General features: G+C 34.6%; 1 protein-coding gene across 1 annotated transcript; it reads right to left on the bottom strand.

The window, feature by feature from the left end:
* Positions 1 to 3,329: 3,329 nt before the first annotated feature.
* On the bottom strand, positions 3,330 to 26,484 carry LOC124361456 (pickpocket protein 28-like). The gene is made up of 13 exons (XM_046815506.1): positions 26,439 to 26,484; positions 22,463 to 22,533; positions 22,242 to 22,349; positions 19,758 to 19,871; positions 19,377 to 19,616; positions 16,735 to 16,846; positions 14,828 to 15,006; positions 13,774 to 13,975; positions 12,078 to 12,351; positions 8,632 to 8,700; positions 7,588 to 7,828; positions 5,309 to 5,403; positions 3,330 to 3,862 (listed from the first exon to the last, which is right to left on the bottom strand). Exons 2-13 carry the CDS (start codon positions 22,522 to 22,524, stop codon positions 3,648 to 3,650), a joined length of 1,911 nt encoding a protein of 636 aa, XP_046671462.1. The 5' UTR covers positions 22,525 to 22,533; positions 26,439 to 26,484; the 3' UTR covers positions 3,330 to 3,647.

Below are 26,484 nucleotides of genomic sequence, written 5' to 3'. Positions count from 1 at the left end.
CTTAACTAGAAAAAATGAGTTGTTTAAATAGCCCTTCGTAAGGGATTTTTTAATAATTATTTTTACTTTGGTACACTGTGAAACAAATGTATATGATAGAACATAATATGATTAATGAAAATATTATTAGTTCATTCACTTTTAGAGTTTTATGAACATTAGTACGTCAATGGAGAAAAAATTCATTGGCGCAACATAAATATATCGCATATTCCTTCCAATGCAATAAATTATAGTTTAACTATGGTTTTAAATAAATCTTTGTTTAATTACCGAATATTGAACAAAATTTAAACAAGGATGTTAAACATGAAAATTATATGGAGCCATATATTGTTTGCCACCAATAATGGCAATTATCCCAGCCATAAAGAAGACCCCTCGCGCCAAGGATTATCTAAACGGTTGCAGGGACCCACAATCTCTACTATAGATTTAAGCTTCGGTGGTGCTCTGAATGATATAAAAGGCAGGCAGTATCTTTGGGTGTTATGAATGATTATAATTAGTAAACGCATGAAAGCTTATATTAAGATTATAAAAAATGAAAACATTGTGCAAATATGACTTAGGAACAACCGGGCACCACTTTAACGAAAATGTGAACTATATAACTCCGACCAGACATACTTAATATACAACATATAACTTGTTAATACTTTAACAAATACACCTTAGTAACGCATAAGTATAATTCAAAAACCAAATTTTGGTTGAAACAGTGAGATTTCACTTACATTTTCAAAACTTAAGCACCACAGTACGAATTTAATTTCAAATAGAGAGAATTAAAGTACACAATACATAGTTATTTAAATGTTAGCAAGTTGTTTTTATTTCCAAATAAACTTTGTTCATTGTTTTCAAGACAACACTTTCAAAATGATCTGGGCTGTTCTGAAATGTTAAGATGGTGTAAATTTAGAATTCGCATAAAGGTCTGAGTATATGTGATCAAGCCTACCAGGTTGTTGCTACCAGCGGCGGCATAATGAAATTGTACAATATGTTGACTGTTTAGGTCCTAAGCATTTTTAATAAACAGGAGATCTCCAATTATTAATCAACTACCAATATAATATCAAATTAATACACCATTTTAAAATTGTTTTATTGCCCGACAACACGTTGCTTACGCCGGTGAGCTTTTCTACTTGATATTCCTGTCCCCCGTTCATCAGTTTTTAATAAGTCGTTCACTGTTCATGCTTGCCGTATATGGAACTCACTCCCTGACAATATCAGAAATAACGAGAGCCATTTTCGCTCCAGGGCGATTGTCGGAGACTGCATGGTTGCGAGCCGTGTAGGCTAGTGGGTGGTGGTTGTGCTAACTGTGGGGTGCACGTGGGCGAGTGGTGTGAATGGTTGAACTTGATTTACAATATTAGTACTAAATTTGATTGAAAATTTGATTAGATGCTCTGAATATATTTACGTTTTAATTGTAATGTGTTTTGTATTAACGTTATTTATTTCAGTACACATAGCTTAGTGTACATTTGTGTAGTATAATTTTAAAGGAATGGTGTTAGTATAGTTTATTTTTCATATTATCTCGAGACTGAGTGGAAGAGAACTAAAACAGCCCTAAATTCTCCTATTATCCTATTATTGCATTAAATTTTCACAAAAACCACCTTTACTTTCGTCTGATAAATTTTATTTCATGGTGTATTTTAAATACCAATATAGTTTTATTGATTTAATTTCAGTGTATTTCTGAGATATTTGGTTTAAGTCTGAGTTGGTATTTTATCACGCTTTCGTTTCTTGGGTTTTATTAAGTTTTTTTTACAGCTATCCAATACATTTTACAATATTTTCTTAAATAATATACAACAAATTAGCTATATTATATGTGAGAATAAATGGCTAAAATATACCGTGTTCAATGTTGTAAGATCCGCAATAGAAAAAGAACTAATGACGATACTTTGTCCTATTTATTTTTTTTTAAAGCTTATACTACATTTTTTCGATTTATTAATTCATTAATCATTAGTAATAATAGCTAATAAATTTAACATGTTTACTATATCATGTATTACTATAATGTTGGTAATATGTTTGATATTAAATGCAAATGAAATGAAATGTATACTATTTACACAGTTTGAGTCAGGAAGTGATTGAAAATCAGATAATTACACACTTTTTAACTTTAGAAAACTCAAAAAGGAACGTGAAGAAATTTTCAGATAATAAAGAAGAATAAAGTATTTAGTACACTATGAATGTCCTCAAAATTTCCGAGTGTCTTAATTTCATTGATGTTCTTAATGGAAACTGCTAAGACACGTGTTATAAGTAATCAATAACGGTGCACAATCAAACTATTTCACACATTTTTAGAAGTCGTACCAATCTTATTAGTTAATTTATGTGTCAGTCATATGACATTGTGTTGTATCAGTTGATCAGACCACCACACATAGTATAAAATAAATATTAGTACGCATAAAAATAAGTACTTTAGTAGTTACTGACATGACTTGTAATAAGACTACTAGGCTTTATATTACAAAGCCAACTGTTACAAGTTCAACTCCTTTAGCCAATTAAGAGCTTTAATTTCGATAAATTTTCTTGGAAAGAATACAAAAAAAATTAGAAAATGAGATCATTTATCGGTGACTGTCTACTATGCAGTTACAGGAAAATCTTTAGTGTTCCCTCATAGTAGTAGGATCAACAACATTGGCGTATCTAGGACTCGTTATGTGGGGTGGGGGAGCTGTATCTGATTGAAGAGCATACCACACCGGGGGTATGGGTTAAATATCAGTAAATATAATTTTAATTACATTAGATAGGCCTAATTAAAAATAAAACATTTATTTGTTGCATTTCAAACAAGATTGCTGTTATACGGAAAAGTATTTTTATTTTTAACGATCTTCGGAGGTGGGAATAGAGGATTTATCGCTCTAATCCCCTCATCGTTAAGCCACTTGTTAAAAAAACGGTTATTAAAAAAAAAAAATCAAAATTCGTTCTACAGAGTTCTTTTGGTTGGTCAAGAATCAAATGTCCTTTTATTCTTTAAATTAAACTATAACTGTTCAATGTAAATTAATCAAGACGCACCTTTTATAGGAAACTAAAAACTGCACTTCGAAGTAGGAAGTTTGATGTATGCAATACATTATAACACTTATCTACCAAGAACACGTTCATATGTTAATTGTTTAAGTAAATGTAGTCTAATGTTAGAATTGGGTTGCATTTATACAACATCAGCATATCTCATTTAGTATATTACTCTTTGAATGGTCTATTATGAGATCAGGAGGACAAAGAGGTCGGAGATTCATTTAGAACATTTTTATTGCTAATCTAGACATATTGACATAACATATAAAATTATAGACACGGAAATTAAATATTATTAGGTCTTATATTAACAAAATATTTGTCAGAAAAGTGAAGCCTATACTAAACATGTAAAGTAATATATAATTTATTATTATGCTGTCTAACAGATTACGCCGCCTGGTTAGTTGATGCACTCTATTAGTTAGTGAGTCATATGTTAAACCACCAATACATTTAATGTAAGCTATGGCTATTCTTGTTTAATAGGTTAAGTTATAAAAGCGATGTACGTGTATTTCGCTGGATCACCAATTGGATTATGGTTTGCTTCAGTCAACATTTTCGACTACAGGACCACAGCAAAAGCAACACTTGAGGTGATCTCCCTTGGCGTCTGGACTACTGCCGGGGTCCATGTCCTCATCCTGTGAGTCGTAAGCGTGCTTGATGGAGCTCCAGAGCCGCAAGGTCAAGTAGTAGGCCAACTCACACAAGGCCAGGAAGCTGAACCCAGTAAACACCCCGAGCACGCCACCACTGTTAGCTGCCAAACAAGATGGTTAGAGGCATTTTCAATGGCATCCTGGGTCTTAAATCAAACCCACACTTGTAAAAACCCACATGATAATCAAATAAAATCCATACTTTTCCAAAACCACAGGATAAATAAGTAGACTATTACAAGACCGTTTATAGTCACATTACTGAGAAATGTTTTGTCACTGAACATTATTTTGTAACAAAAATAGTTTTCAGTAAAATTGGTTTGGGGGTTTTTAAATCAGCGCATCCCAAACAGGAACTTCGTTTCGGAAGCTTTCACGTACTCGTACCAATTACTTGTCACATACTAACGCACCTGCAGAATTTTGTTTCAGCATCTTTTCATAGCCTCCTCTTCTTTAAACTGTAAATATATACTTCGACCAAGTCCAAATTCTCCAACAATTCATACTAAGCATATGCATAAACAATATTCTAAAACAGCTAGTCAGTACACGAATTTACTGAAGGAATGAATATGTATTAAAGGATGTCTATATTCCCTCCATATTGACAAGATCTCTTTGGTGGAATGCGTCTTTTTGCAGTCTCCTTAGAATACATTGAAACATATAATAATGATGGGCAAGGATAAGAAAACCTCAATTAAAGGTTACAATAAGTATGCGAATTGCGAAATAAAAAACATTACATAAGGGGTTTGTGATGTGTCAAAAAGACATAGATCTGATGAATGCTCATTTACGCCTTTACAAGTTGATGATTATTACTCATAATACTAATTATAGGAAGTGAGAATTTACGATACATTGAAGAAGCAAACATCTGAGTCAACAAACTGAGGCTTTTTTAAAAATAGGCCATCATTTTGATTTTCGAAAATCTGACAGCAAGCTTTAAATTTGGGAATCATTTTTGGTTTATAGAGACATTAAAAAATAAGTACATCAAACTTTAAAACATGCCACTCTTTTTAATATGGTGCGCAAATTTATTTATTATTAATAACACTCTGTAAGCTATTATTAATTTTGTGGCCATAACAGGTATCACCCAAATTCTTACCCATCTACCGTCACTTATGGTATTGGAAAGTAAAATCATTCAACGTGGTTTCATGTTGTTCAATGAAGTACGCCTAAGCGATCTATTGTTCAGTTGGGCTTTATACAAAATATACAATAACCTTCTGTTATATGTGTGAAATAGTTTACCAAACGTGTTGTATTTAGGTGTATATTGTTGTATACCCTAATAAAATTATGAAAGGTCTTAGTTATTGACCGTACCTTATAGACATCCCTAATGTTACAAGCAGTTAGTAGCTATTAGTACAATATTTAAAACCGTTGGCCGATGAAATAAAAAAATTGCAGTGACTACAAAGTTGAGTGACTGGCAAAAACGTCTACAGCCAGCTCTCTGTAAATGGGCTGTCACAAATACCCACCTTGAAATAAACAAGCAAAGCATAGTTATCACTCACCAATAAAATCCGTCAACCCAATAAGCTCTTTGCGAAGAACAGATGTTACTTCTAGGTCTTTAAATGATATAGCTGCTCTGGTGAAATGAACGGACCTGCGGAACAAGTATAATTAATCACCAAAGTTATACAGAACAAACTTGAAGTAAAATGTAAGAATAATTTGCAATAGTTTTTCGGTATTGTACTTTCTGTTGCATTATAAAGATTTTTTGCCAATAAAATATTTATATGCGTACAATTATAATTGTCTTTACAAAAGAAAAGAATAATATTATATTAAACTAACTCACACTATGGAAAAGAATCTGTAACTCAGTCATAATTATTAATAGTAAAAATACGTGTTGAGTTGCAGGATAGTTTTTTCATCTTTCCTTTTCCTTTATGAAAATCAGCAGCGGAAAATTACTAGTGAATATGTGGAGAATATATAACTAATGTTCCTTTGGCGCATTAACTGATAAATCAACTAATGGATGAAGTTCTCCGTTGCTGACGCAAATACCCACTCTGAATGTTATCGATCATCTCGAGTATTGTATCTACAGTTTATGTACCTCACATAGTATCAATTTTCTGTTTAAGACTTTTGGCCTCAAAGACATTGTCCGCATATTTGGACACATTAACAAGATGAAAACGATAAAGCCTATACTGAGCACAATGTTTGAAGGTGTAAAGGTTGTCTTTGTGAAACATATTGGGCTTGTCTGTGATGTTCTACACCTATCCTCGCCTTAGTGGCAAATCATTATATCGTTTAATCACTATCAACAGTTCAAAACACGAATTTGGTAGTCCATGACGACGTGTAATTTCACAAAAGTCTTCGATTCTCCCCCTCGTGCTTTTTCCCTCACTCAGGATTGAACATCAATTTACAGCCTTTTTCTTTAATTAACTACGTCACAAATATTTATAGATAGTTTCTGAGAGGGAAGTATGAGATAACTGCAATGTTACTTTATTAATTACAAAAATTCTCATGAAACTATTGGATTTTCATGAAGTATAAAAGGAAAGCTATAATCTCTTTCGTAGATATACTATATAAACACAAAAAAGGTTAAAAAGAGTTTACTCTATTACTTTTATTTCAGTTGGTTTTCTAAAAGTATGAGGATTTATATTCAAAGGGGAGTGGTAGGAAAGCATATGAGAGAATAGGGGACTTTTGGGAAATTAATACGAACAAATATACATTCAACTGACTACTTTCAATGTATTATTAATCTTCGTTGTCTGAGCTAGAAATAGTGTTTATTGTAAATACACATTCACATTTTTTCTTTGAACCTCTTATGGATTATGTAAAGTGTTTCCAAATCCCGTGTATATTGTTCTTATGTAATTCGTCTCAAACCTCAGATGCGTGATTTGATTGAATCCCAAGCATTTTGGATGCTACTAGCTGTTACCCACGTATCCTTACGATTTCCTCCGAAATAAAACGGAGGTAGAATCATAGGCAACTTATTTATTGTAAATAATGGACACTGGGGATATCCCGATATAAGGAGACATTTTCAAAAAAGTTTCTCCGTTTAATGGCCTGAGGTTTGAAGCCCTGAAGTCAAGAAGTAGTACAGTTTCAATGAGCTTCTATGAGTTAAAACGATATGTGTTTGAAATTTTGCAAAGAAGTGTAGTGAAAACCTGAAGTGTGAGAAAGAACTTGTTTCTTAATACTGCGTTCATAATTTGTATATTATAAGACTAGGTTCTGTCCACAGTTAACTTTCATAGGTTTGGGTCATTTACTGTACACCCGACAAGTCCTTAAAATCACGTCATCTGTCCTCCGTCTGTGAGATAACTGTGGATAGAAAGGTCCAAGAGTCTTGAAACTTGGTACATAAGTTCTAAGATTAGGCTAAGGAAGTCTCTCGATTTTGGGGCCGAACGGTCGATGGGTGAAGTAAAATTGAAACAAAAATGGCACTAATCCGTAAAATCTAAACGTTCGGTAAAGACGTCGATAGAACCCTAGATAAGTTTTGTAGGGTTTTCTAATACTCTAATAATAGGTTGCGTTAATTTATATGATAGTCATAACAGCTAAGTTTTCTATCGAGGTTTGTTAGTAAAGTATGGGCATTTCAGTTCTTTCCGAAATGATGTACCTAGTTGACCTATGGTTAGGGTTTTCCCGGACTGGTCATGGTGCTTGAGAGGATAGCAGTCTGACGATTAATCATTTGGAGTTCTTTCTACATTAATTATATCGATACCCAGTGTTAGCACTTTATTAAAATTTAGTCAATAACTGATCTTACAAGGAGGGATGCAGCGGGTCGCCCTCTTCTATCTTGACCTCGTAGCCGAGGGTTGTACAGGCGGCGGGGCAGTCACAAGTACACTCCGGGTACGTTGAGTTTAGAAGAGAATCTGTCAAGGTCTTGGCAGTTTCGTTGTCTGAAGTTTCGTAGCCCTCGAACCTCTGCTGGATCCGCTGGCCAGTGTGGTTTCTGAAGTCCTTTAAAATGTCTTTCCAGGTGAAACGCCCTTCCAGAATACCTAAAGTTATATATAATTGAAGCATACATTTAGTACAAATATAGGATGATAATTGATAATATAAAAAAGTAGTGGAATAAATATAATAACAGCCCATTTTTAAATAACACATTTTGTATTTGCAAAATAAATTTATTGTGAATTATTTTTATTGAAAATTATTGTGTAATTTGTTATTAAAATATATCAATTTTTAACTCTGAGGTAAAAATTAATAAAGAATAGAAATACTTTTATGTTGTTGATGTGAGATGTATTTTTTAAACTCTTTCTTTTTATATTCTTAACAGTAACCCTTGGCCTATTGATCAGTGAAAGTAAAACTGAGTAATGGGGTGAGTATCCGGAAATCAGACAGTACTTGACTACTTAATTAAATTTGACTCGTAAAAGCTGGGACGAATCAATGTTATCACGAATCTGATTCAACGTCTTGGCACCTTGTTCTCCCAATTATATTTTAGTTGAACAAGAACTATCTAGGATTGCATTTCTATATTTCTTATATACAGAATTAGTTTGTAATCTGATTAAACTATCATTTAAATGTATTTTAAAATTTTATAGTATATGGTACTTGTAAAGGAAATGAGTAAAAGTTTGTTCTAGCTCCTTTATTATGCAAGTATTGTAAATAATCCATATCACAACTAAGATACAGCAATTTATACAGTAACTTCATATGACCTATAGTAATTTGATGTGGCACAATTTATCGTCATTTCTACCTAACTTGGAATCAATATTAATTGATGTAAGGTTTTAGATTTGATTGTACTAAACGATCTATGGTATTATCTAACCTGTGATGAGGAATGGACTGCAGCTTGTCCTGTACTCTTTTCCACATATCTTTGTTGAGTTGTCAATTCCTGAAAAATAATAAAAATTTCAATAAAAATACTTAATTATGAAATATTTAAATACAGTAAATATTATGACTTTGATAATGCTCTCTGTATTGCACCACTAATACAGGGAATTTCAAAGTAATTGACTTAAATTACTAAATTAGTATTAAAAAAATTCATGTGAGTCAATGTAAGCTTATGTAAATATCGAATTACTAAAAGCTACATTTTTTGTTATAATTAAAACACTGATTTAACTCGCAAAAAAATTTGTCAGGATTGATTAACCAGCAACGTACATAGAAAAAAGCTAATTAACTGTATTTTAAATGTATTTCTACTCGGAAGGTAGAACGGCACACAGTCACGGATGCTGAGGGAGCAGTTGGCGAGACACTCGAGCTGGCAGTTCATCATGTGGCCGATGTGCTAACGGGTCATTTTTGAACGTATTATTCTACTACTCACTCGGAAGGTAGAACGGCACACAGTCGCAGATGCTGAGGGAGCAGTTGGCGCGACAATCGAGCTGGCAGTTTTTCTTGTGGCCGATGTGCCAACAGGTAATATTTGAACGTATTGTTCTACTACTCACTCACTCGGAAGGTAGAACGGCACACAGTCGTAGATGCTGAGGGAGTAGTTGGCGCGACACTCGAGCTGGTAGTTCTTTTTGTGGCCGATGTGCCGACAGGTCATACTTGAACGTACTGTTCTACTACTTACTCGGAAGGTAGAACGGCAAAACACAGTAGCAGATGCTGAGGGAACAGTTGGCGCGACACTCCAGCTGGCGCTCTTCTTGTGGCCGATGTGCCAACAGTCATACTTGAACGTATTGTTCTACTACTCACTCGGAAGGTTAGAACGGCACACAGTAGCAGATGCTGAGTGGAACAGTTGGCGCGACACTCCAGCTGGCGGCTCTTCTCGTGTCCGATGTGCCAACAGGTCATAATACTTGAACGTATTGTTCTACTACTCACTCGAAGGTAGAACGGCACACAGTAGCAGATGCTGAGGGAACAGTTTTGGCGCGACACTCCAGCTGGCGGCTCTTCTTGTGGCCGATGACCACCAACAGGTCATAATTTGAACGGTAATGTTCTACTACTCACTCGAAGGTAGAAACGAGGCACACAGTAGCAGATGCTGAGAGGGAACAGTTGGCCGACACTGGTCCATCTGGCGGCTCTTCTTGTGGCCGATGTGTCAGACCCCCCAACAGGTCATACTTTGAACGTATTGTTCTAACTACTCACTCGAAGGTAGAACGGCACACAGTAGCAGATAGCTGAGGGAACAGTTGGCGCGAACACTCCAGCTGGCGGCTCTTCTCGGTGGCCGATGGTGCCAACAGGTCATACTTGAACGTATTGTTCTACTACTCACTGCGGAAGGTAGAACGGCACACAGTAGCAGATGCTGAGGGAACAGTTGGCGCGACAACTCCAGCTGGCGGCTCTTCTTGTGGCCGATGTGCCAACAGGTCATACTTGAACGCATTGTTCTACTACTTCACTCGGAAGGTAGAACGGCAACACAGTAGCAGATGCTGAGGGAACAGTTTGGCGCGACACTCCAATCTATGCGGCGGCTCTTCTTCGTGGCCGATGTGCCAACAGGTCATACTTGAACGTATTGTTCTACTACTCACTCGGAAGGTAAGAACGCACACAGTAGGCAGAATGCTGAGGGAACAGTTGGCGCGACACCCTCCAGCTGGCGGCTCTTCTTGTGGCCGATGTTGCCCAACAGGTCCATATTTTGAACGCATTGTTCTACAACTTACTCACTCGGAAGGTAGAACGTCACACAGTAAGCAGAATGCTGAGGGATGAACAGTTGGCGCTGACACTCCAGCTGGCGGCTCTTCTTGTGGCCGATTGTGCCAACAGGTCATATTCTTGGAACGCATTGTTCTACTACTGTCACGTACTTCGGAAGGTAGAACGGCACACAGTAGCAGATTTGCTGGAGGGAACATTGGCGCGACACTCCATCTGTCTGGCGGCTCTTCCTTGTGGCCGATGTGTCCCAACAGGTCATAACTTGAACGTATTGTTCTACTAACTCACTCGGAAGGTAGAACGGCACCCATAGCAGATGCTGCGAGGGAACAGTTGGCGCGACACTCCAGCTGGCGGCTCTTCTTGTGGCCGATGTGCCAACAGGTCATATTTGAACGCATTGTTCTACTACTCACTCGGAAGGTAGAACGGGCACACAGTAGCAATGCTGAGGGAACAGTTGCGCGACACTCCATGCTGGCGGCTTCTTCTTGTGGCCGATAATGCCAACAGGTCATATCTTGAACGTATTGTTCTACTACTCCACTCGGAAGGTAGAACGGCACACAGTAGCAGATGCTGAGGGAACAGTTGGCGCGAACACTTCCAGCTGGCGGCTCTTCTCGTGACGATGTGCCAACAGTTGTCGATACATGAACGTATTGTTTTCTACTACTCACACATCGGAAGGTAGAACGGCACACAGTAGCAGTATGCTGAGGGAACAGTTGGCGGCGACACTCCAGCTGGCGGGCTCTTTCTTGTGGCCGATGTACCAACAGGTCATATTTGAACGTATTGTTCTACTACTCACTCGGAAGGTAGAACGCAACACAGTAGCAGATGCTGAGGGAACAGGTGGCTTTGGCGCGACACTCCATCTGGCGGCTCTTCTTGTGGCCGATGTCCAACAGGTCAACTTGAACGTATTGTTTTTCTACTACTCACTCGGAAGGTAGAACGGCACACAGTAAGCAGATGCTGAGGGGAACAGTTGGCGCGACACTCCAGCTGGCGGCTCTTCTCGTGGCCGATGTGCCAACAGGTCATACTTGAACGTAGTATTGTTCTACTACTCATTTCACATTACTCGAAGGTAGAACGGCACACAGTAGCAGATGCTGAGGGAACAGTTGGCGCGACACTCCAGCTGGCGGCTCTTCTTGTGGCCGATGGTGCCAACCAGGTCATATTTGAACGCATTGTTCTAACTACTCACACTCGGAAGGTAGAACGGGCACACAGTAGCAGATGCTGGAGGGAATCAGTTGGCGCGACACTCCATCTGGCGGCTCTTCTTGTGGCCGATGTGACAACAGGTCATACTTTGAAACGTATTGTTCTAACTACTCACTCGGAAGGTAGAACGGCACACAGTAGCAGATGCTGAGGGAACAGTTGGCGCGACACTCCAGCTGGCGGCTCTTCTTGTGGCCGATGTGCCAACAGGTCATACTTGAACGTATTGTTCTACTACTCACTCGGAAGGTAGAACGGCACACAGTAGCAGATGCTGAGGGAACAGTTGGCGCGACACTCCAGCTGGCGGCTCTTCTTGTGGCCGATGTGCCAACAGGTCATATTTGAACGTACTGTTCTACTACTCACTCGGAAGGTAGAACGGCACACAGTCACAGATACTGAGGGAGCAGTTGGCGCGACACTCCAGCTGGCAGTTCCGCTGGGTGTAAGTGGAGAACAGTGACAGGCGACGCTCGTGCGAGAAGTAGCAGCGTCTGTTGACAGGAGTGTAGCCGTCCAACTCCTCGCTGGCGGTCACCACTGCTGGGAGTAGCCGCAGGAACAGTTCCTTGTGTTCGGGAAGCTCTATCGAATCGTGGATCTGGTACACTGGTAACTCGGCCGGGTTGTGGAAAAACAACTGTCCGTAAACATTACCATCCGCGATTAGTAATCTGTTATGTTACTAATTTAATAGTTAAACTAAGAAATTGAGGTAACTAGAGGAATCGTATTCACTATAAACTTCACCAGTTACGCATCGGTAATTCCTTATTAAATACCTCCTTCAAACACATCTTCAAGTGGTTCATGCTTGTTTCGGTTCCAAAGCCTAATCTAACTGTTTTCAAACATTTTTTACATTTAATGCTCCAAGATTGTTTTATCTTATTTCCGTTAAATTAGATCATTTAGCACCATTAAATCGTTAAAAAATCTTTTTTTAATGTTCTTATTTTCGTTGGGCAATTGCGAGGGCTTTCTGAGAAATGTTGAATGAAATAATGAAAAATGTGTATATTTTATTTCGTTTTTATTTCCTTTTATAGTTAATTCCAATTAATCTTTTTTATTTTTACGTCCATGACTTATTTTGTAGATTTTATATTATTTTCTTATTAATATATTATTTATGTGGTTCAATCCTTTGAGTTTTGTTTTATTATGATAGTTTAATCTGATGTGCATCCTTCATCGGGATTTGGCTATTGGATGTTCTACTTTATTTCACAATTATTGAGTTTTTTGTAAGTTCTTTCTGATTGTTAAGTTTACATTTATTTTGTTTGAAGATTATATTATTATTTAATTATTTTTAAGTTTGTAAATATTTCAAGATCAAAGGTTTTATTTTGTTGGATGTTTTTTTTTGTATAAATATCTTGTGAAGTTTGTAAATATTTTGAAATAAAATCTTTTTGAAATTAAATGAATGAATGAATGAATGCATGAGGTTAGTTCTCTTCTCCTTCTCTACTGCATAAAAGCTCAACTGTGAGTTAGGAACATTACCTTTCCTTGCAGCCATTAGGATTACACCAGAAACTGTCCAAAGAGAGGATTATCAACCCCGTCGACCTGTCTGGAGCCTCCAGGTTTAATACATACAAAGCAATGAAAATGTCCAAATGAGTTTAAAACATTAACTGAGCCACACGCCATAGTGCGTGCTATGTTGTGAGAGTCAATATCTCTCAGTATAGAGCCGCAGAACACGTGTTGAGCAGATACTCATCTTGTTGTCTAATTTATTGTGTGGCACATCGTAAAGGATTACATAACATGCGACGCAACATTTGCTTTATCTCATTTTCTCCCTGTGAATGCTGCAAGCATACTACAATATTTTTTGATAGACCTTACCAGGAATGAGAAGAAAATAGCAAAAGTGTTTAAACTTTTATGGCATATTGTTTTGTGCATAGTGTAATAAAATTATTGCTTTCTAGAATACTTAAACTACTGTTGTAAAATAAAATTGAGGCTTTAGGGCCGATATAAGCTTTATCTGAACTGTGATTTGAATTACAGTCAGTAGATATAATAATTCGTGATATCTTACCCTTGCTTCTGATTTTGCCTTTCCACAAACACCACTCTCATTGGCTGTGAAGTCTTTCATGCCGATGTAAAGGCCGGACCAGCGCCCGTTGCTGTCAATGTAACGAGGAATGGACATCCCCACCTGAGCCGATTTAAGCATTGAGTCGGGCGACCATCTCGCTTTGGTGGCGAAACCGGTTTTGTCGATTACCGGGGGAATCCTGAAAACAAAGAGATTCATATAGAAAATTCCAGGATTATAGAAATCTACATATATAAAACAATAATATTTTTATGTCAATAACCTAACAAATATGTATTATAAGTTCTGACAAATGCCCGACACAGAACTGAGTTCTGTGAGTTGTGTGAGTGTGTGTGAGTTTGTTCTGTTTCCGAGTGGACACAGAATAAATAAATTAACGTATTTATTAATTTGCATAACAAGTAAAGTTGAATAGTTAGTTATAAAACAAACAGTCATCAGTTAGATATGAACAAATGGTAATTTGCTTCATAATGTTAGGACGGTTGATCAAACGACATAAAATAGAATGTCAGCTGATGGTTGAATTGGTATTTTTTACAATTACGTCATTGCCTTGTAAATAAATTTGCATAATTTGTTTAAATTATCAGTTTACAACCATGTATCTTTATACTTCTATGGTGCATTATATTTTATTAACAAGATCACGAAGGCAGCATGTTGTACAATTTCATATAAATCTCCTTAGACACACATATGTCATATCAACTTTTGCTTATCTACCAAAAGAGGTCGTTGTGTCCACAGAATAAACTATCAGCACGCCAGCACCTGGCAGACTGCTATACAAAGGTAAGCTGTTTATTTATGTTTATATATATTTATGTTTACTCAAAGTAATAAAAAACAAAAGATAAGGGCGATATAAATAACAAAAAAAGGTTTATAGAAATAAGATCACTTATTATTTTTATAAATATAAAACAATAAGCAACAATATTTATTCAGTTCAGTATTTAGTTATTCTAGTAATTAAATAAAGCTTTTTTTAAAGAATATATAGTTGTATAGAACAAATAGTTACACATTAGGGTTGAACATATCGCGGGCTGGCAGCATGTTGAATGTGAAGCAGACGCTGCTCCCATCCCCGTACAGAGTCTGGAAGTACTGGCCACACAGGGAATCGTTACCTAACACTTCGTAATAGTCGTCCTGGCTAAACTTGAACCATTCTATCACCTCTCCGCATGTCGTCGCTACCTGAATGTACAGAAGAAAAGCTTCAGAGTAATATCATACAATTTAATTATTCCACTTATTATATACAATGCTTTAAAACTAAGCTATTTGTAAAATTAAGGGTTTATGTTGTCGTTATGGAAATATTTCATTTTCTTGGAAATACATGAATACATTTAATGGAAGTTTACACGTTCATAATATAATATAATGAATATAATTCATAATGAATATAATATATTCATTAACAAATTTGTATTTTCTGTAAATGAAGAATATTTTGATTCTTAATAAAATATTCCTACACAAGTTGTTGGCAGATTTGTCATGGATCATTGGACTTTTTAATTGCCCTTTTTTACAGCTAATGTTTATTTTAAGATTGTAATAATAGTTTGTCTACATCGGAAACTTACAGACAAATTCATTTGGCCACTTATCAATATTGTTCGTTTTCTACTTTGATTTAAAACTGAGTAGATTGTGCTGTGTGACATGGATTCCAGTTCCCGATAATTGTTTTAAAAGAACAGCTATGGTGCAGCAGCAAATTTGACCTCAGTCTTCGTTAGGTTTAAAATGGTTAGGACGGTATCCCAAGCCAAAATGAACAATTTATATCTTATTGTAAAAAAAAAACTGAAACCCTACTTGTTTGTGTGCGAACTTGATATTACAATGGTTTATGAATCCTATTTAACCCTTTGAGCACAGTAAGGAAAAAAGCTTTCGAGAAAATGCTGTAATATTTAACGAGAATAAAGTTTCAGTTGGGCTTGTATGTATGGCTTAATAATTTATTTTAATTTCTAAAAGTATTTTGTTTGTGAGGATTATTTTATACAAATAGAAATCACGTGAGATAAATTCATAGACTTAATTTTAAAGATTATGATCTTATAAAAAAATATCTTTGGTGACAAATTCAGTTTTATATTCACCAAACTCTAGTATTTCTTGAATTGCAGATTCTCGTACTAGCACTTAGTGTCAAGTTAAATAAAGTTATAACGCCTTCGTGTAAGAGTTAATTACGAGTTTCATATACTTATTGTAAGATATAAAAAAAAAAACTTTACCACAAAACAACACAAAAATGCATGTTAACCGATCGGCTTTTAACTGTATAACTAAGTTGAGAGCAGGGTTGTTCAACAATTTCTATTGCATACCTTATTATTATCTCTAGATACAGCAAGTATCGTTCGGTAAAGTTTCAGCCAGAACCTCAGTTACAGTAATAAATGAAGTGTTATGAAGCGCATGACAAACGTCTGTTTAATGTAGGATAATACCACAGAGAACAGAGCGGGTGACACGGTACATGAATAGTTAAACACTACTTCAATACAGCAAAATGTTTTCAATGAACAAATAACTACAAATTTCCGGCAGTGAAAATTATTTATTATTATTGACTTCCTTATACTATGTAGAAATTATCACTCTTGCTATGAATCTTCATAGATTCATATCAAATCTACCAATACACGATGAGCCCGGTTAAGGGGCCTAGGTGGACAAGTTTATTTAATTTAAATCTGTTATTTTGAGAACAGGCTTTTTTTTAATCAATCAATTTGTTTAATATCCATGGCACAAAAAATACGAATCTATCAACTTGTTGTTTCATATTGCTTTACAAGTAACTACATATAAACTATAAAATATATAGTACAAATAATAAATATTTAGTACAAAAAAGCCAGTTAAAAGATAGTACAAAGAAACGATAAATGAGTCTGTTACCTCCTCAATGGCCTCTTCCACGGAACTGTCATAGTTTCTCTCAGTTCCTCCAGTTACATTTAAAAACTTCGACTTTGGACAAAGAAGGCTAGCGGCAGACAATAATTTAGTCCTAGAGAGAGAGAGAGAGAGAGACAATACAAATTTAGTTTAATCTTACTTAAAAATAATATATAAATTACTTCTTATAAACAGTCTCGAATATTAAATAGGACATAAATACATTTGCAAGGTGAAACTTTTAATAAATAAAATCAAAGGACATCTTGAATTTCCGAAGTAATGTATATTTTGTAATCTGTAAAGAACTAGTAAATGAGTATTATGATAAGGAAATGATCATTTAAAACGCTGCGTCATTAAATTGGTTATTTATTTTATTGGAAGTTAAGAATCAGGAACGTCTGTATTAATTATTCTGTTAAAGTTTGATTCCCCTTTAAATTGCTTAGATAATCATTTTGATTTAACTTATTCATTACATTTTGGATAATATCTCATAAACTATGATATACGAACCTTTTCCCGTTACATACACTCCAAACAAGTATACAAAGACTTCTACTCTACTAGTAAATAAAAAAATTGTAAGATAACATCAGTCCAGTTCTCTGAACATCGTATTTCTATTATTATTAAAACCCGTTTTGATTTTTAATGAATACATAAGCTCATTTTAAACGAGGTGTAGTTAGGAGAAATGGGCAATATTTGGAGGCAGTAAATAGGGTTATTGACAATATTTTGTGCATTAGGAAATAAGCCAAGGGAAGGTTTATTACACCTAAGTTCATAGATTTAATGCGTGGCTCTCGAGGTGACTATAATTAAGGGAAATTGCAGCCGCGTTCTGTCTAGATCCAGAGGTACCGCTACCACGAAGGAATATTTGACACTCTGTAAAGTGACCTTGGCAGAGTCAGTCAAAGTGGGTAGTGAAGGGTTCTCCCTAACAAGGTATAATCGCTTAATTTTGTAAGAAAAATTCTTCGTATAAAACATTTCCGTGAGATGGGATGCTGCGTTTGCTAAATACAATAACAACAATCGTGTAGACGACGGCCAAAGTTGTCGAATTGAACTAAGAAACCTTGCAACATCCACTGTATTCACCATATTGCAACATACTTTCAAACGAGGAGGCTATTGGGCAAAGAAATACTTATTTTGAAGAACCTCCGAAATCGTATATTTTGGACGGCGTACAAAATTAGGAAAAAGATTGGAAAAATGTATATAGCTCAAAGATTATTTTGAGAAATAAAAAAAGTTTCGGTGAAAAAACAAGTGTTTCTATCTTTTTTTGAAGAACCTATTGAACGACCCACGTATTACGAGTTTTACGTGCCTCAGCTAGTTATCCATGTACATAATTTTGAGTATTAAATAGTTATATAGTTGAGAAATCATTTTAAATCTTTTAAAATAACTTTATGTATTGTACATAAAAGAATCCAGTCCTTACCTTTTTCGATAATTAAATTGGGTGATATTTGTACGCGCTTAACCCTCCTGGCGAAATAAATTTTATATCATATATTAATGTATCGGCTTAGTTCTGATTAGTTTGGAAGTGCATAAGCAAATTATTGGTGACAATGTTCATAATGCCAATATCTTTCATAGTATCAAGGATTCGGGGAGCCAAAATATCAGGCTCACCTTTTAGCTGGAAGATGAACCAAATAGTAAAAAGTTTAATTCTGTGATCCAATTGGAAGACTGAAACTGTTCAGTTGAAGGGAATTGTATTTTAATTTTAAATTATTGAGGAACTTTGCGACATTAGACAGGAAATGTTCATGTTTAGATACAAGGTCAGGAGTGGGACTATATATGAAAAATGAAATTAGTCCGTTTAATAAGATAAAAAAAACTGTCAGAAACTTGTCTAAGGCATAGTGGGTAGGGTACGTTAAGCGGACTCGGTTTTTTATATCCTAGAATGTAGTAATTGATACCTAATATTTGCATCTCAAATCCTACACTATCAATCGATATAAAAGTCCTCAATAATAATCATATGTTTTAAATTAAAATATGAATTTAATATTTACAGTGATCAAACAAATTATTATAACCAAAATTAGGAAAACTGATGAAGACCATATTTGCTCCTCTCACAGTTACAGTTGTTTCTTTCCCACAAATTTCACATAATGGGTTTTTCGGTACGAGTTCACGATTTTGAAGATATAAAAAACATGTCTTATCATCTTTCAAAGTAATGTCGTTTAGTGTTCTAAAATTGACTGATTGATTGATTTTTAGTAATAAAATGTTACTTATAAATAATTGAAATATTACATTACGAGTATTATTTGAAAGCGTTTACAGCTGTTGATGTAGATTATTTAAGTTAATGGATCAAAATATTTAATCAGTATTGATTGATTATATCGATGGTTATGATTAAGTAATATCGTTTGCCAATTTTGATATAAAAAACCGGGTCCGCTTATCGTACCCTACCCGGCATAGTATCTGTGTTACACAAGTGCGCTAAACAGTCAGCAGGTCTATACTACTTTGTATAATCTACTTCAGTTGGGAAAATACATCCGACTATTAATTATAGAGAATTTCGATTTGAATGGATTTGTTAAAGATATTATTAATATTACCTAACCGAACACCCTTACTCTGTTTCGTTGCAACCGTTTTTCATGTCACAACTTTGCAGCAAATTCTTCAAATCCACCTCAGTGCTGACCCTTCTGGCGGGACAGAAAGTGACGGCGGGGAAGGGGATGAGTGAAATGGGGGTGAGACTGTCATTGAAACTCAACAACACTGGAGATCCTTGCCACTTCTTGTAGGCGTCCCCAATATACTTGGAGCTCACGAAAAGACTCAGCAACAGCACTGCGATCCAAATGAACCTTGGCAAGATGATAAACATATTATGATCAGATATAAAGAGCCGCCACATAAGACAGTAATCTTAAGTGAGATATAAGTCTTAATTATTACTTATACTCTCCGACAGAATACTCTAATGACATGTAGTGTAATAGACAAACCTATCCGAGCGGTGACGGCCAGGTTCTCCCACGTATTTGAACCCAGGCAAACTGATATTGTTCCAGAAATCTATTACGTGTCGCCTCAGTACCACCAAAGCTGGTGTCTCCACCCTACAAAAATACAATACACCGGGTTTTATACAAAGAAATAGTGTTTTAAATCTTCTGCATTTTACTTGCACCATGGTTAACTATGGCAGTTTTAATCTTACAATAGATTTTTATCAAATTTAAGATTTATTCCGTCAACATCCCCAGATGTGCTTAGGAAGATACTTGATAAGTGAATAACAACCAGACTTAACAGTTAGGAAAATCTGGCAGAAATTAGAACTACGTAATGGTTTAACAAAGGATTACTACAACAGAATTTGAAATAAGAAAACCTCTAGGTTTAATTTAGAAATGCTTGGTGGTTTTCGTTCTCACATTACATTTTAAATTTTTAACGAGTTAGTAAAATAATTTTTTGTACGAACAAATCTACTCAAATGCTTGAGTGAAATATTGTGTAGAGTAATGTAAAAGTTTACAAAATACTCTTACTAGAAGAAAATACTACGAATTTAAGAACTGCAGTCACTTCTTCTTCCACAATACAATTTAATATAATTTACTTTATAATTTTAAAAAAACTATGCAAACTTGTTAAAATGTTCTTAAAACCATAGACATATAACTCATACAAAAATAATTATTTTAAATATTTACTGAAGGTTAAATGCAGCAAGTTAGCACAAGTTGTCATAATATTATCATAGTGTTTTGCTCAGGTATGCATAGCCGCCATACAATAATTAAAAATATCGTCATAAAAAACCTAACAAAACGAAAATGTAGTATTAATGAACTTTAGAAATAACAGAGTAGCACATATTTAGGATTATATTCAGTTAATCATAATGTTATAGCCCCTTTTATCATTTCCCTCAAAATAAACATGAAAATACAGATCGTGGAAAAATATTCTAAAATTTAGGATTTCGCTAATTAAATTAACACAGTAGCATATTATGTGACATTTTTTGCTATAAAGTATTGTTGTGACCATCCTAACCATGGTTTAATAATTACAAATTTCAAACCAATTCATGAAATACAGGGTTATTTTTTTGGAGTGCAAGAAATTGGAAGAGTGTATAATAAAACTATTAACATAAATAAGTTTTAATCCTTTACTGTAAGATAAATCTACAAAAAAAAATCTATTGCAAAATATCTATATAAATCTGCTGATCAGCGTAAAAATGTATATTTTAGGTTTACTCTACAAATTCAAGGTAAACAAATATATGCGATCTGATTGGATTACATTATAAGATTTGATTGCCATTTTTGCTATGGCAACATTGTAAAACCGAATGTTAAATACTAAAAAATGTATTTAAAATTAACTATGTCGGAAGCAAGTCACATAATATATAGCAGCACCAATACTTGTTTATTTTGATTAACATCTTAAAATGTTTTGATAGAATTTATATTTTCCAATAGTTTGTTAAACCATCCTGAAATATGATGATATATCGTGATAGGTACTTTACCCACATCATCATAAAGCACTAAAATTACATTACAATATCTCTTTCGACCCACCGTTGTGTGTAGAAACAGGCTCTGTGGGCTAGTATGGATGCCAACATATATTTTTAATACTAAAAAAATGAGTGATGTTTCTACGTTGTTAGCAAGACAGTAACACAATTATGTAATACAACAGATGTGTTGTAATACAACAGATTACAAAATCTCTGTAATTAACAAACCTGCTATTGCAGCTACTGACATCGCTCTCTGCTTTGCCACTAGCATAAATTGAGGATGGAAGAGTAACACCAGACGAACCCATATATCTCTGTAATTAACAAACCTGCTATTGTATCTACTGACATCGCTCTCTGCTTTGCCACTAGCATAAATTGAGGATGGAAGTGTAACACCAGGCGAACCCATGTATCTCTGTTATTGACAAACCTGCTATTGTATCTACTGACATAGCTCTCTGCTTTGCCACTAGCATAAATTGAGGATGGAAGTGTAACACCAGACGAACCCATATATCTCTGTAATTAACAAACCTGCTATTGTATCTACTGACATAGCTGTCTGCTTTGCTACACTTGCTTGCTCACTTAAGAGATTGTTAATTAATCTCTGTAATTAACAAACCTGCTATTGTATCTACTGACATTGCTCTCTGCTTTGCCACTAGCATAAATTGAGGATGGAAGTGTAACACCAGACGAACCCATATATCTCTGTAATTAACAAACCTGCTATTGTATCTACTGACATAGCTTTCTGCTTTGCTACTAGCATAAATTGAGGATGGAAGTGTAACACCAGGCGAACCCATGTATCTCTGTTATTGACAAACCTGCTATTGTATCTACTGACATCGCTTTCTGCTTTGCTACTAGCATAAATTGAGGATGGAAGTGTAACACCAGACGAATCCATATATCTCTGTTATTAACAAACCTGCTATTGTAGCTACTGACATCGCTCTCTGCTTTGCCGCTATCGGAAATTGAGGATGGAGTTATAATACCAGACGAACCCATAACTCTCTGTTCCAATAAACGTATCCTGAAAATATAATACGGCATTACTCATTTACATTATTATATTTGGAAAACAGTTACAAATAACTTGAAGTAATATTTTCCGTAGTAGTAAATAAAAAGGATTGCATACATTACCTTTCTTCTAAAGTATGTAATGTTCTACTGTCCAAGTGCTGTCCATATCGTCTCCAAGCCATGGCGTAGGCCTTTTAAAAAGAAACAAGTAATGTTAGTTTATATTTTTTTAATAAAAAAAATATATATATATATATATATATATATATATAATTGGTAACGTGATAATATCCATTCTTGATTTTTGTACAGTATAATGTTAAAGTTACATAGATATTTAAATGATAACAATAAAAATACTTAAGTTGTTGTAAGGTATATAGATTTAAATTTTTAAATTTAACTTATACTACCTCATAGTTATCATAAAAACAAATAATAACCGAGTTTAACAAAGCTCTCTATACAAATCTTAGGATTTTGTTCCATTGGCGAAGGGAACTAATATCGTATCTCTATTCGTTTATCGTCTGTATGTATATATGGATTCTTTAGTTTTTGTTGTTTATTTAAGGAATTAGTAAATATACAAAACTCTAAAATTGGTACAGTTATTTCTATTGCGGTCTCAATTCTTCAGAAAAACCAATATTATACCATCATATCAAGTGGCGGACGGTTGAATATTTTAAAACTTAATACCGTAAAAACAAAACTACCGTGAAAACTAGTTATAGCTGGATACCTGGAAATGTAATCACAAATATTTTGATTGTAATCACAATATATTGATAATACATTAATAATAAAATTGGACAAGAAATTATTTAGATATTAGCTTTTAACAGATGTAATGCTCGACAAAATATTAATTGTTTACAGGTTTACGGAATCATTAACCGTGCATTGCAACAATTAAAAGCTTATATTACACACACACACACACACACACACACACACACACACACACACACACACACACACACACACACACACACACACACACACACACACACACACACACACACACACACACACACACACACACACACACACACACACACACACACACACACACACACACACACACACACACATACAGTTTATAAACCGATCTTGATTATATAGGTTTGAAAGTTTTGTAATTCGATGTTGCACCCTTTTATTATTCTTTAAAAAAAAATTTTAAAATAATTAATTTTTAAGGTTTTAAGCTTTAAAACCTGAATTATTCCACCACATGCAGACGTGATATGATAATACAATAATAATGTTTTCAAGATTTAAGTCTACGAGAAAAATCACCTTTTTAAATTTAATTTTTATATTTTTAGCAACATACAGAATGATAGACGGTAAACTAAAAGAGATAGACTATTGGTTGAATGAAGTATTTAGCTTTTCTTTGTCAAGGGAACGATATCCTAAAGTTTGTATAGAGATTTTGTTACACACTGTGTAATAAATAAAAATTATTCGTCGAGTGTGAAACTCACTCACCCAGTAACATTGCTTCGTCTATTATCGACTGATTCATAAAGGATAAATCCCCTGCGAACCATTACGTACAGGAAACATAATTAAAATCCAGTAATTGGAGGATAATTAAACAATAAGACAGTACTAAAGGAGGGTTAAATAAAACCCCAGTTCCTAACAGATAGATAATCACTAATAAACTAGTACGCAAAGGATACCTAATTAAAAATTCAGCAAATTAGGAATAATTAATTAAAAAGCCAGAACCTAAAAATGATTAACTGTCTAGCCAGGAGAATTAATTAACAAGAGAGAACGTAGAGCACGCGGTAACATTATGGGTTGATGTTTTGATAAACAAAACTATATCGCAACGATTTCTATTTAATGTTACAAGAATCATCATTTAAGTTATCCGTAGTAGAATGTCTGTAGGTGGGAACTGTAAGACCACAAGAGCTACAGAATTAAGCTACAATATGAGAGGGTTCAGGCAGTCTGTTCACCCGTGCCAAACTTCTTCCGAGGTTCACCTAACTCTCTACTTCTCTAATTCTCCGCCTTTATTATAATATTCCTTTTATATTGTCACCACTTTCCTTGGGATTTTCGTTTTGTTACTGGCAACAATAAAATAAATATGCGGGCTTTATTTGATTGAACCTTAGTCGTTGTACAACTCTTGAGCGCAGAATTTATAACAAACTTTGCATGAGCCTTATACAAGGTACACTTCACAACAGAGCAGCAACATCCTTTTTGTCAGTGTTTTGTTTTTGTCTTATTCAGAATGACAAGTAGCTGAAGTATCCAGCACTCCACATAAACCAAGTCTTCTGCGTCCCCGAGGATTCCGGAGTAACATGACTTTCAGAATGGGGAGAAGCCTTTTTTATTTTTGTCTATAACGCGACTCAGAACATATATTTAGCGTAAAAAGTATAGCAATGACAAAATTATATTTTGGTTGGAAAGTATTTTGGAATATACTAGTCATAAAATAGTTTTTGATAAATACTGCCTACACGCTTCTGTACAACTCACACTGCACCCAGCCCGACCCACTCACTCCGCTTCTTGGTTGGCTCCTACGTACTGTCTGGTGACTAAACCTATATCATTATTTGAGAAAAATAATTCTTTGTTAATATTTGAAGATAATAACTGTTAAAGGTATATTAACAACTAATTGTAACAAAAGACATAATTATTATTCATGACACAAATGTGTAATGGAGTTATTATCTGTTTATTAATAGTTATTTAACACCATAAAATAAAAATGCATTGACATATTGCCATTTTCCTTATCAAAATATGCACTTATATTAAATAGTGATTGTGTCAAATTTTAACCATTTTTGGTTAATTTACCAAAGTTTAATAGCCTTGACATTATAAAATTAAAAATGATCAAAAATTGATGCTTAAAAACATAGTTTTTATTAAAAAGTGAGTACTATTGGAGCTATAAGAAAAGTTCATAGAGAAAATGGTCATTTTACGAAAAACAAACAGAATGAAGCGCATAGTGTTTTATAAATCCTTTTGATATATGATAACTTTTTTTAGTATTGGACTTTAGTCACAGGGGAAACTTTTGTAGAGAATTATTGGATTGTATATCAAATAACCGTTAAGTGTGTAATTAAAAAAAATATTCATCTCTAAAAATTACAGTTAAAAATATCATCCTAACTCTTTTACTCAATATTACATGTAATTGTATATTTTACGGTTTTAATTCCAGCCCTTTTATTAAAATTAAAAATATAAAATTTTATTGTGCGCAGTATTTTAAAACTTTTCATAAAGTTAGATTTTTACAAAGAACCGTTTACTTTATTATTCTAGGACATAATAATGAATTATGCAAAAAGTCTTTTAGAAAGTAAAAATGAAACTTGGAAACTCAAACGATACCATCCCAACTTAAACTTCTCAGAAGTCGCTGCTGGCAGAGTGGAAATGGTGAAACAGAATGTCTAGAATAAAGAGTAAAGAGAGAAAGCTTTTGAGAGCTTAGTTTTGAGATGTCACCTAAACGACTTTTCACAGAATATTTTGTGGTTGTTCTCACATAGTAGTATATACGTAACTCTATTTAATGTGACCTCATTAGAACTAACTTAATCAGGTTTAATTCAGACCTGAAGGCCAGAACACGCCCATTTCGGTAAAGTTGAATATAAAATGTAATGTAGGTACGAGCCAGTCCTGGTACGTCGCTTTTACACTGAAGCCTGACAGTTGACGGCTAACTATAACAGTTATCCTGACAGTTTTACTCTACCTATTTATGTGGGTTGTTACATAATGTAACTTATATTCATAAGCACTGCCAATGCCTTGACTAGTATAAAAAAAATTATTAAAAACGCCACATATCTCCTACAATCTCTGAAATTTTCAGCTCGTTTTTATCTTTTCGCACTACAAACTACAATGTTATACAATGCCGTTTATTAAAAACCATTTATAGAAAATGTATATATGTTTGTAACTATTTATGTAGTCATGACGGTAATCTCCTACTTATACAATACTGACATTAAATATGATTGAATCATACATGTTGTAGAATATATAATAAACGATGTTTATCTCATAGACATACCTGAGGTACAGTACAGCTGGGCGAGCGTGTGTTCAATACCACTGTG

Source organism: Homalodisca vitripennis, chromosome 4 (genome assembly GCF_021130785.1).
Source record: "Homalodisca vitripennis isolate AUS2020 chromosome 4, UT_GWSS_2.1, whole genome shotgun sequence".
NCBI lineage: Eukaryota > Metazoa > Arthropoda > Insecta > Hemiptera > Cicadellidae > Homalodisca > Homalodisca vitripennis.
This window is presented reverse-complemented; position numbering and strand designations above follow the sequence as displayed.